Here is a 14,845-nt window from a genome sequence, read left to right on the forward strand (position 1 = left end):
CAAATGTAGAAAATCTTAATAGTTAACAGAGGGACATGAAAAAACAATTATAATTGCAAGGTTCATATATTACATAGGAAGTAGCATATTATACAAAGATAGAATGAAAAGATAAGGACATATATTACAAACTCTACAGCAAACAAAAAGAAAATTAAACAAAGCAGGCGCCTGGGTGGCTCAGTTGGTTAAGCGACTGCCTTCGGCTCAGGTCATGATCCTGGAGTCCCAGGATCAAGTCCCGCATCGGGCTCCCTGCTCGGCAGGGAGTCTGCTTCTCACTCTGACCCTCCCCCCTCTCATGCTCTCTCTCTCTCAAATAAATAAATAAAATCTTTAAAAAAAAAAAAAAAAGAAAATTAAACAAAGCCCAATGTAGAGATAAAATGGAATGCAAAATGAAATGAGCAATTAATTGGAAAGACAAGAAAAGAGTAGAAAAGAGACAACGGACGGTATAGGTAGAAAACAAACATCAAGATGATAAACCTTAGCAGTATATACATTAAATTTTAAATTGTCAAAGGCAATGTCAGAATGGATACAAATGTAAGTCAATTATAACTAAAGAAATCCACTTTAAATATAAAGATGCAGTATGTAAAAGTATAGAAAATGGTATGTCAGGTAAATACTGAGGAAGCCATAGTAAAATATTATTATCAAGGTAGATTCTTTCTACTCTGAAAAATAAAGAAAGAAGCTCCTTAAAGGTCAAAAAAAGAACCCCCCCACCCCCAGCCCTTTAATGATTCTCTTCTGCCCTAATCCTCAGGCAATTCTGTGAAAGTAGAATCCAAAGGGATGATGGTGACACTAAAAGTGGTCAGACAGGCACCTAAAACTCTAAAGAAAAGGAATCACACCCTCTGACTAGGGGCAGTATAAGCTCAAAACCATAGGGCAAATCCTCATTATTTTTTTTTCTGTCCTCCCAATACTTGGTACCAAATGCAGAACAAGGACATAAACTGCATGACACAGTAGGAAAACTCAGTTCAATGCTTTCTAGCCAGAAACCAGGAAGGATCCTGGAAATTCAGGACAAATCATAGAAAGGATCTCAAGAAAGAGATCCCATAAAGATGTGCATGAATTCCTGGGTTCACTTCCAGTCTGGACGTGCAAGATATAACCCTAATTAACATACCAAAGAGAAGCGACCTATGGGGTAAACCACTGTCCAGATCACAGAACACCCACCAGATGATGCACACACAGATCCAAATAACATGGCAAAGTCTTTATAGACTAAACTGCCATAAAAACTGAGGCCTACACAAGGCAATTCAGAACCTGCAACTTGACCCTAAGAAAACTGCTTAAAAAAAAAAAAAAATCACATTCTCCTTAGGATTTAAGATCTAAAGCCTCATAGTGTTATTTGATCCACACACAATCCAAAATAATAAAAAAACAGGGGGCGCCTGGTTGGCTCAGTCAATAAGTGTCTGCCTTCGGCTCAGGTCATGATCCCAGGGTCCTGGGATCGAGCCCCGTATCAGGCTCCCTGCTTGGCGGGGAGCTTGCTTCTCCCTCCCCCACTCCCCCTGCTTGTGTTCCCTCTCTTGCTGTGTCTCTCTCTGTCAAATAAATAAATAAAATCTTAAAAAAAAAAAAAAAAAAACCAGGAAAATCTAAGCAATTCACAATGTAAAAGACAAGCCAAAAGATGTAGTCAATTCCAAGATGACAAAAATACTGAAATTATCAGAAAAATATTGGGGTGCTTGGGTGACTCAATCAGTTAAGCATCTGACTCTTAGTTTCATCTCAGGTCATGATCTCGGGGTTGTGGTATCAAACCCCCAGTCAGGTTCCACACTCAGCCAGGAGTCCACTTGTCCTTCCCCTGCCCCCCCTTTGTCCCTCCCCCTGCTTGCGTGTGAGCACAAGTGCATGCGCTCTCAAATAAAATCTTTTAAAAAAAAATACTTAAAACATCTATTATAGTCAGGCTCTAAGAAGTAGAGGTGAACACAATTGAAATAAATGTAAAAAAAACCAAGTCTTCATAAAAAAATGATAACATAAAAAAGAAACAAATGAAAATTTAAGACTGGAGGGTTGTTTGGGTGGGTGGCTCAGTTGGTTAAGCATCTGCCTTTGGCTCAGGTCATGATCCCAGGGTCCTGGGATCCAGTACGGCATCAGGCTCCTTGCTCAACGGGGAGCCTGCTTCTCCCTCTGCCTGCCACTGCCCCTGCTGTACATGTGTCTCTCTCTGACAAATAAATAAAATCTTTAAAAAAAAAAAAAAAGAAAATTTAAGAATGGAAAAAATTCACTGGATGGGCTTTGTAACAGGATGGACATTATAGAAAAAGAGTAAACTTGAAGATCAATAGAAATAATCAAATCTGAAAAACAGAAAAAAAAAATTTAAGAAAGGAAGAAAAGACAGAGCCTGTGGACCTATGGTAAAGTAGACAAAGATCTAACATTCATGTCATCTGAATCCCTGAAAGAGAGAAGGAAGTGTATAGTGCAGAAAAATATTTCAAGAAATATATAATGGTTGAACACTTCCAAAATTTGGCAGAAGATATCAATTCATAGATTCAAGAAGCTTAGCAAATCCCTAAAAGGATAGTCAAAGAAATCTATGACCAGACACACCACTGATAAATGCTGAAAACTAAAGAAAAACAATCATAAAAGCAACCAGAGAAAAAAGGATGCATTATATATACTTGAAAAACAATTTGAATTTACTGCAGATTTCTCATCAGAAATCATGGAGGTCTGAAGGAAGTAGAAAAAAATCTTTTTTTTTTTTATTAAAGATTTTATTTATTCATTTGACAGAGAGAGAGCACAAGCAGTTAGAGGAGCAGGCAGAAGGAGAGGGAGAAGCAGACTCCCCACTGAGCAAGGAGCCCGACGTGGAGCTCGATCCCAGGACCCTGAGATCACAAGCTGAGCCGAAGGCAGTTGCCTAACCAACTGAGTCACCCAGGTGCCCCAGTAGAAAAAATCTTTAAAGTGCTTAAGTAAAATAAAATAGATGAAATAAGGAAAATGAAATAAATACAGAATTGTATATCCAGAGAAAATATCATTCAGAGATGAAGGTAAAAGAAAGGTGTTCCCAGATGAAGAAAAAGAGACTTCATTTCCCAAAGATTTCCTCTAAAACAAATGTTAAAGTATGTTCTATTATTCAGGAAATTATATCAGAGGGAAGTATGGACATGAGCAATGAAGAGCAACAGAAATGGTAAATAGTGGATAAATATATAATGGACTATACCTCTCTGTTCAAGTGTTTTAAATATGTATAATGGTTGAAAGCAAAAATTACAGCATTGTCTGATGAAGTTTCTGATGTCTACAGATGTAATACACATGGAATACCAAAACATAAAGGGTAACGGGACTATATGGTATTACTTCTACTTGAAGTGGCAAAATATTAATTCTATACACACTGAAAAGTATGTGTAATATGATGCCTGGAGCAACCACTAAATATATATACAAATATAATAAACAAAAAATGAAATACTAAAAAATATTCAAATAATCAAAAGAAGTCAAGAAAGGCACAACAAAAGAATGAAAAACAAAGGCAACAAACAAGATACACTCTTTAGATGAAACCATTTTAAGTATGATACACATAGGTTTAAAGTAAAAGGGTGGAAAAAGATATTCCAGGGGAACACCACTTAAAAGGCTGAGAAGCTACATTCATATGAAACAAAATAGACCCCAGAGCATGGAAAATTACCAAAAATTAAGAAGGAAATTACGTAATGATGAAAGGGTTAAGTAACCAGGAGGACATAATTCAAGAGAGATATGTACCCAATCAAAGAGCTTCTAGGGGCGCCTGGATGGCTCAGTGGTTAAGCATCTGCCTTCAGCTCAGGTCATGATCCCAGGGTCCTGGGATCAAGCCCTGCATCGGGCTCACTGTTCATCGGGAAGCCTGCTTCTCCCTCTCCCATTCCCCCTGCCTGTGTTCCCTCTCTTGCTGTGTCTCTCTGTCAAATAAATAAAATCTTAAAAAAAAAAAAAAAAAAAAGAGCTTCTGAAGGTGTGAAGCTAAAACTGATAGAAGTAACAGGAAAAAATGATAGAAACAGTTATAATAGTTGGATACCAACATTCCTCTCAGTAATTGATAGTACAAGTAGAAAGTGAACAGGACACAGAGGACCTAAAATCAACCAACTGGATTTAACATTTAATTCAGTGAACTTTATCCTAAGAATGCAAAGCTGATATAATATTTCAAAGTTAACATACCTAACTGATGAAAGAAAAACAATACATAATCATATCAATGCACAAAGAGCCATTAATAATGAGTTCAATGAGTTTAGCAAGTTTTCAGGATAAAAGATCAACATACAAAAATCAGTTACATTTCTATACAGCATCAATAAATATTCCAAGAAAGTAACTAATAAAACAATTACATTCACATTAAAAAAGAAAATACTTGAGGCAGTTGAGCATCTTTTCATGTGCTTATTTGACATCAGTGTATTTATTTTGATGAAATATCTGAATCTTATTCCCATATTTTTTATTTTTAAATTCATTTTTGTATAGATTTTATTTATTTATTTGAAAGAGAGAGAGTGTGCACAAGCAGGGGGAGCAGGAGAGGAAGAAGCAGGCTCCCTGCTGAGCAGGAAGCCCTACATGGGGCCTGATCCCAAGACCCGGAGATCATGACCTGAGCTGAAGGCAGATACTTAACCCACTGAGCCACTCAGGCACCCCTAAAATCTTTTAATATATTTATTGGCTACTCAGGTTTTTCTTCTATAAATTACCTATTTATATATCTCTTGTTCACTTTTCTGTTGAGCTGCTTAGCTTTTTCTTATAGAATTGTGTAAGTTAACATTCTGGATATTCATTACTGGTGGTTATATGTGATATAAATATCTTCTCTCAATCTCTGGCTTATCGTCTGACTTGGTTTGATATACAGGCATTTTTTCATTTAAATGTACCCCAAATTATCCATTTTTTAACAGTTCATTTGTATTTTTTTGTATCTTATTTGAAATAATTGAAAGGTCATAAAGTTTTGCTTTTTAAAGGTCAATCTTTAACCTACCTGGGATTTTTTTTTTTTTAATGTAATCTGTACGCCCAATATAGGGCTCAAACTCACTACCCCGAGATCAAGAGCTGCACACTCTACTGACTGAGCCAGGCAGGTGCCCCTGGAATTTATTTTTGTGTATACATGTCTATTCGTACTTCATTTTACCAAGAGTTGGTTTTATCACCTCTTCCACAATGCCAACTTGTCAAAGATAACTTTGGCTCCACAATGCTAAATGAGTGGATACTTCCATTCTTCTAGACCTTAGAAGCAAAAACACTACTTTCTCATCTTTCCTATTACATTTACATGGATTTAAAAAAAAAACAACTTTATTTACTTATTTATTTGACACAGAGAGAGAGAGAAAGATAGAGAGAGAGAGAGGGGAAGCACAAGCAGGGTGAGTGGCAGAGGGAGAGGGAGAAGCAGACTCCCCGCCCAGCAGGGAGCCCTATGCAGGGCTCAATCCCAGGACCCTGAGATCATGACCTGAGCCAAAAGCAGATGCTTAACTGACTGAACCACCCAGGCACCCCTCTTTTTCCCATTTTTAAATTAGGTTCTTTGTCTTACTGAGTTATGAATCCATTATATAATTGCCAAAGCACTGTATGAATACCTAGATGGAAAACAACCTGATCATCCATTAACACAGCAGTAATTATAGCGCATCCATATACAAAGAAATCATTAAATAACAAAAACATTCTGATACATGGAAATGGTACTGTTGAATGAAATAAGGCACAGAACACTAGGCATGTACTATTTTTGCTTAAATACACAAACTCTTATGTATACAAACATACATACAGAGGTACACACATATATACATCCCTGTATACACTTCAAATATTTTTGGATTTTGGATTTCTTTTTGGTTTGTATTTCAGCGGCTGGCCCAATTCACCTTGATAAAGGCAGCATTTAAACTCCAACATCAGTTTCCACCTTCTTAACCGCTAAACTATACTGTACATAATACAGTAGTGAATAGTATATGCATACAATTCACAAATAAATATTCATAAGAGATTCAAGCTCAACGTGTTTTGTTTTATGTTTTCTTTTGTTTTGTTTTTTTTTATTTTTGGGGATACATAATCAAAAGGATATGGAGATCAGTGATATAGGAAACCCTGAAAGTCTTGCTATGTTTAGGAATATCCTTGCTATAACGATTCCTCCAATTCTTGAAGAACTATAAAGGTAATCTTTTAAGTCATATTTAGACCTATAAACGAGGCAACTATCTGGAAAGTATGTGTAGTATTTCTTGTGCTCACTTTGGACATTATATATATTCCTGGGAAGCTGTTTGAATTAAAAAAAACAATTTGAAAAACAGTGTGGAGGTTCCTCAAAAAGTTAAAAAAAACTACCTTATGGGGGCGCCTGGGTGGCTCAGTCAGTTAAGCGGCTGCCTTCGGCTCAGGTCATGATCCCAGGGTCCTGGGATCGAGCCCCGCGTCAGGCTCCCTGCTCAGTGGAGAGTCTGCTTCTCCCTCTCTCTCTGCCTACTTGTGCTCTCTATCTCTCTATCAAATAAATAAATAAAATCTTAAAAAAAAAAAAAACTACCTTATGATCCAGCAATTGTACTACTGGATATTTACCCAACGAATACAAAAACACTAATTCAAAGGAATACATGCATCCCTATGTTTATAGCAGCATTATTTATAATAGTCAAGATAGGGAAACAGTCCAAGTATCCATGAGTTGACGAATGGAAAAAGATGTGGTATATATCACAATGGAATAGTATTCAGCCATAAAAAGAATGAAATCTTGCCATTTGCGACGACATGGATGGAGCTAGAAAATATAATGCTAAGTGAAATATATGTCAGGCAGAGAAAGACAAATACCATATGATTTCACTCATGTGTGGAATTTAAGAAACAGAACAAGCAAAGAAAACAATGAGTGTGTGTGTGTCAAAGTAAGAAACAGACTTTTAATTATAGAGAACAATCTGATGGTTACCAGAAGGGAAAGAGGTGGGGAGATGGGTTAAATAGTTGATGGGGATTGGGCGCCTGGGTAACTCAGTTGGTTAAGCGACCGCCTTCAGCTCAGGTCATGATCCCGGAGTCCTGGGATTGAGTCCCACATCAGGCTCCCCCTTCTCTGTGGGGAGCCTGCTTCTCCCTCTGCCTCTGCCTGCCACTCCCCCTGCTTGTGCTCACTCTGTCTCTCTCTATGTCAAATAATAAAATCTTTAAAAAAAAAAAAATCCTATAGTTGATGGGGATTAAGGAGTGCACTTGTGATGAGCACCAGGTGATGTACAGAACTGCTAAATTATTATATTTTATACCTAAAACTAATAATACTGCACATTAACTAACTGGAATTAAAATAAAAACTTAAAAATAAAATGAAAAAGCAATTCAATCAAAATTCTCAAGAAAAAAATTGATCCCAAGATGCAATCACATTTGAGTATATTGATATTGATATTAAGGAACATAGTATTCAAGAAAGAAGTGTTGGCAAGGATGTGGAGAAAAAGGACCCCTCACACACAGTTGGTGCGAATGCAAACTGATGCAACCACTGTGTAAAACAGTATGGAGGTTGCTCAAAAAATTAAAAATAGAATACCATATGATCCAGTAATTTCACTACTGGGTATTTACCCAAAGAATAAGAAAACACTAATTTGAAAAGATATATATACCCCCATTTATAGCAGCATTATTTATAATAGCCAAATTCTGGAAGCAGCCCAAGTGTCCACTGATAGATGAACGGATCAAGAAGACGTGGTATATATATACAATGTAATACTGCCCAGACATAAAAAAAAAGAACGAAATCTTGCCATTTGCAACAATATGGATGAAGGTAAGGGTATAACAGTATGTGAAATAAGTCAGTCAAAGAAAAACAAATACCACATGATTTCACTCACATGTGGAATTTAAGAAACAAAACAAAACAAAACAAAGGGAAAAAAAAGAGACAAACCAAAAAACAAACTATAGAAGACAAAATGATGGTTACCAGAGGGGAGGTGGGTGAGGGAATGGGTGAAATCAGTGAAGGGTATTAAGTGTACACTTATCTTGATGAATATTGAATAATATATATAACTGTTGAATCACTACATTGTATACCTGAAATTAATATAATACTGTATGTTAATTATACTGGAATTTAAATTTTAAAATAAAATATGGACAAATAAAGTTAACAGTACAAGAGTTAGGTAACACTGTAAAAAAAAAAATAGTACTCCTGTGAATATACATATCTAATGCTCTTTAACAAACAATTCAAGAAAAGCCTGCTAAATGTACCTAAATACTCTTTACATAATGATAGTCTAAGCATAAAAACTCATTTCACTGAGAATAATCAATAGTTTCAGATGATAGTTAAAAAGTCTTAAAGAGTTAAGAAGAAGCACAGGCCTAAGCAACACAGCCAGCTTATTTTTCAGGAAGCCCAAAACTAATTTGATAAAGGGTTTATAATAGCAATTTCAAAGTCCTCAGTTCAAAATATTCTTTTCAGGGACGCCTGGATGGCTGAGTCAGTTAAGCATCTGATTCTTGATTTCAGCTCAGGTCATGTTCTCAGGGTCGTCAGATTGAGCCCCACGTCAGGCTCCATGCTCAGGGGGCAGTCAGATTCTCTCCCTCTCCCTCTGCCCCTCCCCTCCTGTGTGCATGTTCTCGCTCTAAAATAATCTTAAAAAAAAATTCTTTTCAAAAACATTTACTTGTCTCTATGATTTACAAAAAAAAATCAATTTTTTTTTTTTTAAAGATTTTATTTATTTATTTGAGAGACAGAGAGATAGTGAGAGAAAGCACAAGCAGGGGATGGGCGGGGGAGAGGGAGAAGCAGACTCCCCAGTAAGCAGGGAGCCCAATGCGGGGCTCAATCCCAGGACCCTGGAACCATGACCTGAACTGAAGGCAGATGCTTAACTGACTGAGCCACCCAGGCACCCCAAAAAAATCAATTTTCACCTAAAGTTAGGACTGAAAATAGAATCAGTGGCAGTCTGGGTGGATGAAATTATTGTGAAAGTAAAATTATAATACATGTGAAAACAATATATACCCCTAAGACATTAGTAATAAGAATGATGATGAACTCCTCAAGGGGGTAAAAAAAAAAGCCTTAGCAAATAAATCACATTGGATGAAATGCTAGGCCTATGCTATTTAAGATAATATCACCAAAACTACATTTTAGAATATGCTATAAGTCTGCCTTATCAGATCTTTAAATCCTGGCAATAGAATCCAAAAATGTCACCAGAGCTAATACATCAGCAGTATGAAGTCAGTAATGCTAGTCAGGTTTGAGAGTTGTAATAGAGAATGAATAAAAATGGAATAAGAGGTTGAATGGGAATAAATAAAATTTAAGCAGACTGATGTCCAGCTTTTTATAAATTATACTCACTCAAGAAATACCATATAGTACAGAAAGAATTTCCTGTAAGCATAAACTAGATATTTGGTAATATATTTATCTATTACCTAATAGCAATTGACTAAAGACTAAGATTTAAAATAAAAAAATATTTGTTTGTTAATAAGTTGCTACATTTTCCCCCAAAAAAGTATTAGTTAATTTGTCTACCTTTGGTCCTGAAATTGGGTGGATGGTATTTTTGGTAGATATAGGATGAGGAAAGGTATTCTGGAATGCAAATGCGGAGGAGACAGGATAACCAATCCCACAAGTTGGGTAAGTCAGTCTACCATCAACCTAAAAATGAAAACATAAAAAGGTTAAGGATGAGATATTAATTCTAAATAGTATTTACTGATCCACGAGGCACTAGCATCTGTTATAATACTTAAAAGCACTATCTTAGAGGCCAATTTTATCATGACACCACAAAACTCTGCTTTATTATAATAGCATGAGGCTAGGATAACTTTAAGCTTTCTAAAGAGTGGCTGTGCAAGCTTAACAAAATAAGCCACTGGACTTGTCTTTGAACTGAGTTTAAACACTGACCTCTTTGAACCATCTTGGCTCCCTATACGTATGTATGTCTTCCATTCCTGAAAAGGGGGCTGGGGGAAGGATGGAGTCATAGATCAGTAAGGCAATCAGATATAAAAATAATTTTCTGCCAGAATGAGAACAAGACATGTGTTTGTTTGTTTTTTTTAAGATTTTATTTATTTAGGGGCACCTGGGTGGCTGAGTCGTTAAGCATCTGCTTCAGCTCCAGTCATGATCCCAGGGTCCTGGGATCGAGCCCCACGTCGGGCTCCCTGCTCAGTGGGAAGCCTGCTTTTCCCTCTCCTACTCCCCCTGCTTGTGTTCCCTCTCTCACTGTGTCTGTCAAATAAATAAATCTTAAAAAAAAAAAAAAAGATTTTATTTATTTATTTGACAGAGAGAGAGACAGTGAGAGCAGGAACACAAGCAGGCTGAGTGCGAGAAGGAGAAGCAGGCTTCCCGCTGAGCAGGGATCCCGACGGGGGGCTTGATCCCAGGACCCTGGGATTATGACCCAAGCCGAAGGCAGATGCATAACGACTGAGCCCAGGCGCCCCAAGATATGTGTTCTTAAATGGACTAATTCATACAATAATTTGCTTTGCCACTAATTTTCAATATGGTGGCACCACCATTAACAAATATCATGAAAAGAGTTTATAAGAGAACAACTGAAACACAAACCTTAAGAAGCAATTGTATACATTACTGGCTGCATGACAAAAAACACCTTCTACATAGCTATTTATCATAAGTCATTAAGGTTAAGCTTGTCAAATTTTTCAAGTTTGTAATTCAGTACTGGGCATTTCTTTCCATACCTTTTTGCAATTTAGCAAAAATCTATTCCTTTTTTTAAACATCAAGTACAATCTGAATTAGTAGGATAGATTTAAAATTCAATTAGGTATTTGCATTTTAAATCCTCTGCCAATGCTCTTCAATCAAAAACTACCAGAAACATACCTATAGGTGTACACCGTGGATTTACTGCTCCTTGCAAACAATGGATACTGCATACTGTGGGAAACCTAGTAAGAGGGGTGTGGCAGTATGCAGGTGTTAAAAGGGACTTATTTACTGGACATATATGTATTAGGTGGTTTAAGAGACAGTTTAATAAAGTGTGGCTTTGTTATGGGTCAGATGCTATCTGGAAATGGGGATAATTGTATGACTGAGTATCTGAAATAAATCTTAGATTATTTCATAATTAGGTAAGTCGGGAGGAATGTATTTTTTTTAATTAATTAATTAATTTATTTATTTGAGAGAGCATGAGAGAGGGGAGGTCAGAGGGAGAAGCAGACTCCCCGCTGAGCAGGGAGCCCGATGCGGGACTCGATCCTGGGACTCCAGGATCATGACCTGAGCCGAAGGCAGTCGCCCAACCAACTGAGCCACCCAGGTGCCCCGGGAGGAATGTATTAAGGCCAAAACTGTAATTGGTAAAGAAGGAGCAGTCAATCATGTTAGCCAGGATAGGAGGATGCTTGCCCGTTTTGTGGTTTGGTAATGTTCATTTTTTCAAAATTGTGTTCAGAAATGATTATGAGGCGGTCTTATTTTTTTCTTGATCTGTCACAGTCACAGAGTGGCCTTGCCTGATGTTGATATTCTGTGAAATTAGTTATGTTCAACAGGAGAGCCCCAAAGCCTAGCTGTGAGTACCAGGCTAGCTCTCCTAGCAACACCAGGGCCTTGCTGATAGTACCAAGCCAGCTCCCATATGTAAGGAGCTGCTCTTCATTTTCTCCTAATTTCTTGCAAGGAGAAAGCAAAAGCCCTGGTCCTAGGAGCTAGAGAGCTTAGATATCATAACTAATTCCTTCTAGAATCTAGAGCTGACTGATAAAAGGACATTTCTCTTTTTTTTTTTTCTTTCTCAAATAGAATTCAGTTTAGGCTCCTATCAGAGTTCCAAACTTGAGCCCAAACTTTATTCTCCCTTCTTAAGGCTCCCAGAATACTTCCTTCTTCAGCACATTTGGCATTACTTTAGTTATTACTGAATGATTTCTATATCCAATTAAATTTTTTCATATTTTTATTTCAAATTTTTATTTAAATTCTAGTTAGTTAACATATACATCCAATAAAATTTTAAGCAGTGTGCTTTTGAAATACAGCCTCTTTGTTAGGAGCAAGTATATCTGTATGTCTCACTTCTAAGTGGGACTTAACCTTTACCTCACTCAAGTCATATTAGTACCAGCACCTGAAGTCATAGAGACTTCCTCATAGTCTGGGAATATTTTGGTTTTAGGTAATTTACTCAGACCACTCACATCTTAATTTAAAACTTACCACATTAGAGTTAGGAGAAATCCCACTTCTGATTATGTTGCTGCTAGAATGTACAGGTGGAGTGGTAGAAGGTCCCAATACATCTTGCTTTCTCACTAGCTGATTTTCATTTAGTTCTTTATTTAGCCATGTGATTACTTAAATAAAACAAAACAAGGTAAAGAATTTTGACTATTTTTATTTTTCTAATAACTTTAAACATTTAAAAATTATATTGAGATTTAAAAAATTTTGTCTTTATTTTTATTTATTTTTTTAAAGATTTTACTTATTTATTTGACAGAGAGAGAGAGCAAGGGCAGGAACACAAGCAGGGGGAGTGGGAGAGGGAGAAGCAGGCTTCCCGCGGAGCAGGGAGCCCGATGCGGGGCTCGATCCCAGGACCCCAGGATCATGACCTGAGCCAAAGGCAGACGCTTAACGACTGAGCCACCCAGGTGCCCCAAAATTTTAAGTCTTTAAAACTACCTTATATCACAGGAGAATATAGGTTCACCTAAATTTTTGCCATTAAAGATTCTTATTTTAACAACCGCCACATAGAACTCCTTATGCTATTACTATCAGAAGCATATATTTCTGGGGCACCGGGGTGGCTCAGTCGGTTAAGTGTCTGCCTTTGGCTCAGGTCATGAACCCGGGATCCTGGGATCGAGCCCCACATTGGGCTCCCTGCCCGGCGGGAAGCCTGCTTCTCCCTCTCCCACTCCCACTGCTTGTGTTCCCTCTAGCAGTCTTTCTCTCTCTGTCAAATAAATAAATAAAATCTTTCAAAAAACAAAACAAAACAAAACGTATTTCTGCTAGTCAAGGATCTCTTTGAAGGCTTTCATTTCTAGAATGATATCTTACAGTTTATTTGAAGTTCACACTCTTATCTGATAACCAATACAAAAACTGAGAAAATGTTAAAGGTTTAATCTTATATTTTAGTTTCAAATAATTCATGTTATTACTATTAGATAAATACAGCAATTAAAATAAGTAGTGAAGAACTTTAATTAGCAAAGAATTTAAACTACTGTCAATATTTTCAACACTTAATTTTGGGTTACTGACACATGTAATATGGTTTTCTTTATAATGGTAACTGTTTTACAGGGCAGTTGATATACAAGTTACTATAGCAAAGACATGAAGACCATATATTTAAAACCGAAATTATTTGGATGTAGCAATATCTTGATTTACCCAAACTTTCATGAATTCAAATAAAATTTTCAGATTAAGAACACAATTGCAAACCTCATTTACATAAAAAGGTAAAATACTTACACTTTTCATTATTTTTTAGAAGTTGTTTGCTTTCTTCAAGCTTTTGAACAGTAGCTTCTAACTGTTCTTGTAATTTGCACACCTGCAATGTCAATCCTCATCATAAGTATAATAAAGGCTAAATACTTAAATGTATTTCTATTAATTAAATAATTACTATTAACTACTATTAAATAAATGAATTATAGCTCATCTATGTAACACTGTATATGTATACATGTATATACACATATACTGTACATATATATGAACACTCAAGGTATCTGAGTCATGATAACTAACTTTTCAAATTGAAACAGGTTAACTTCTGTTGAAGCTAGTCATGTTCTTTTTGGGGGGAAAAAGTGAAAGCTCTTCTCTAATAAAGTAGAAATTTTAAAAATACATCTGAGAAAATTTGTTATACTTTGCAAATAGTCACACACGCAAAAATATAAAATATTCACTACCTCTTGCTCTTTAATTCGGAGAGACTGTCCAACATCTTGTAATTCCTTTTGTTCCTTTTGTAATTTGTCTTCCTTCTCAGCCAAGAGTTTCTCTTGCTGAATAGTTACTGTATTCTTCAGTTTCAATTTACCCATTAAAGTTTTCAGATCCCCCTGTAACTTCTTGATAATTTCATTTGCCTGTAAAAGAGCTTTATTTGTATCTCTTTCTTACCCTAATGAAATTTAATATTCTATTATTTTTAAAAACAAACCTTAAGAAGTTCCGCTGATAATGATTTGATCGTAGCTTCAAGTTTTCCTAGTTGTACCTGATTTTTCTCACCATTCTCTTCTAAGGCAACCTGATACATATTTTTTAAAACATGAATAGTTAATAGGATGTTTGTGTTTAAGAAAAGCATCACTTGTAAATGTGATCACCAATTTTTTTAAAAAAATGTTTAAATAGACCTTTTGTTCCTGGATTGTATCAAATGCTTCTTTTGTTCTTAAAACAAGCTGGTCCTTATCCTTGATTTCCTGTTCTAAAACAGCCACTTTTGTTTGTAGCTGATTAATATGCTTTTCTTTTTCGTGGCATTCGGCATCTAGTGTAGAATTCTCTCTTCGCAAAGAGAGGACTTCTTGCTTAGCCCGCTGGAGCTCCTAGAGGAAGAAAAAAAATGATGCAGTATGAAAAAGAGAAGTTGGCTGCTCTGGTTATTTATAATTAAGATGTTTAAAATTTAAAAAAAGGCTTCAATAATTTTAAAGT

The 14,845-nt window shown here is 36.3% G+C and overlaps 1 protein-coding gene across 2 annotated transcripts in view; it reads right to left on the minus strand.

The window, feature by feature from the left end:
- Nucleotides 1–14,845, minus strand: part of SASS6 (SAS-6 centriolar assembly protein) — a 55,106-nt gene that overhangs the window by 16,156 nt on the left and 24,105 nt on the right. For both annotated transcript variants that reach the window (XM_081817042.1, XM_006732817.3), the window contains exons 9-14: nucleotides 14,542–14,736; nucleotides 14,343–14,432; nucleotides 14,089–14,268; nucleotides 13,640–13,721; nucleotides 12,365–12,501; nucleotides 9,683–9,811 (exon numbers count right to left, since the gene is read on the minus strand). In XM_081817042.1, the coding sequence (XP_081673168.1) occupies nucleotides 9,683–9,811; nucleotides 12,365–12,501; nucleotides 13,640–13,721; nucleotides 14,089–14,268; nucleotides 14,343–14,432; nucleotides 14,542–14,736 (813 nt within the window). The remainder of the gene's footprint in view (nucleotides 1–9,682; nucleotides 9,812–12,364; nucleotides 12,502–13,639; nucleotides 13,722–14,088; nucleotides 14,269–14,342; nucleotides 14,433–14,541; nucleotides 14,737–14,845) is intronic.

Source organism: Leptonychotes weddellii, chromosome 4 (assembly GCF_054177405.1).
Source record: "Leptonychotes weddellii isolate Sample4059 chromosome 4, ASM5417740v2, whole genome shotgun sequence".
NCBI lineage: Eukaryota > Metazoa > Chordata > Mammalia > Carnivora > Phocidae > Leptonychotes > Leptonychotes weddellii.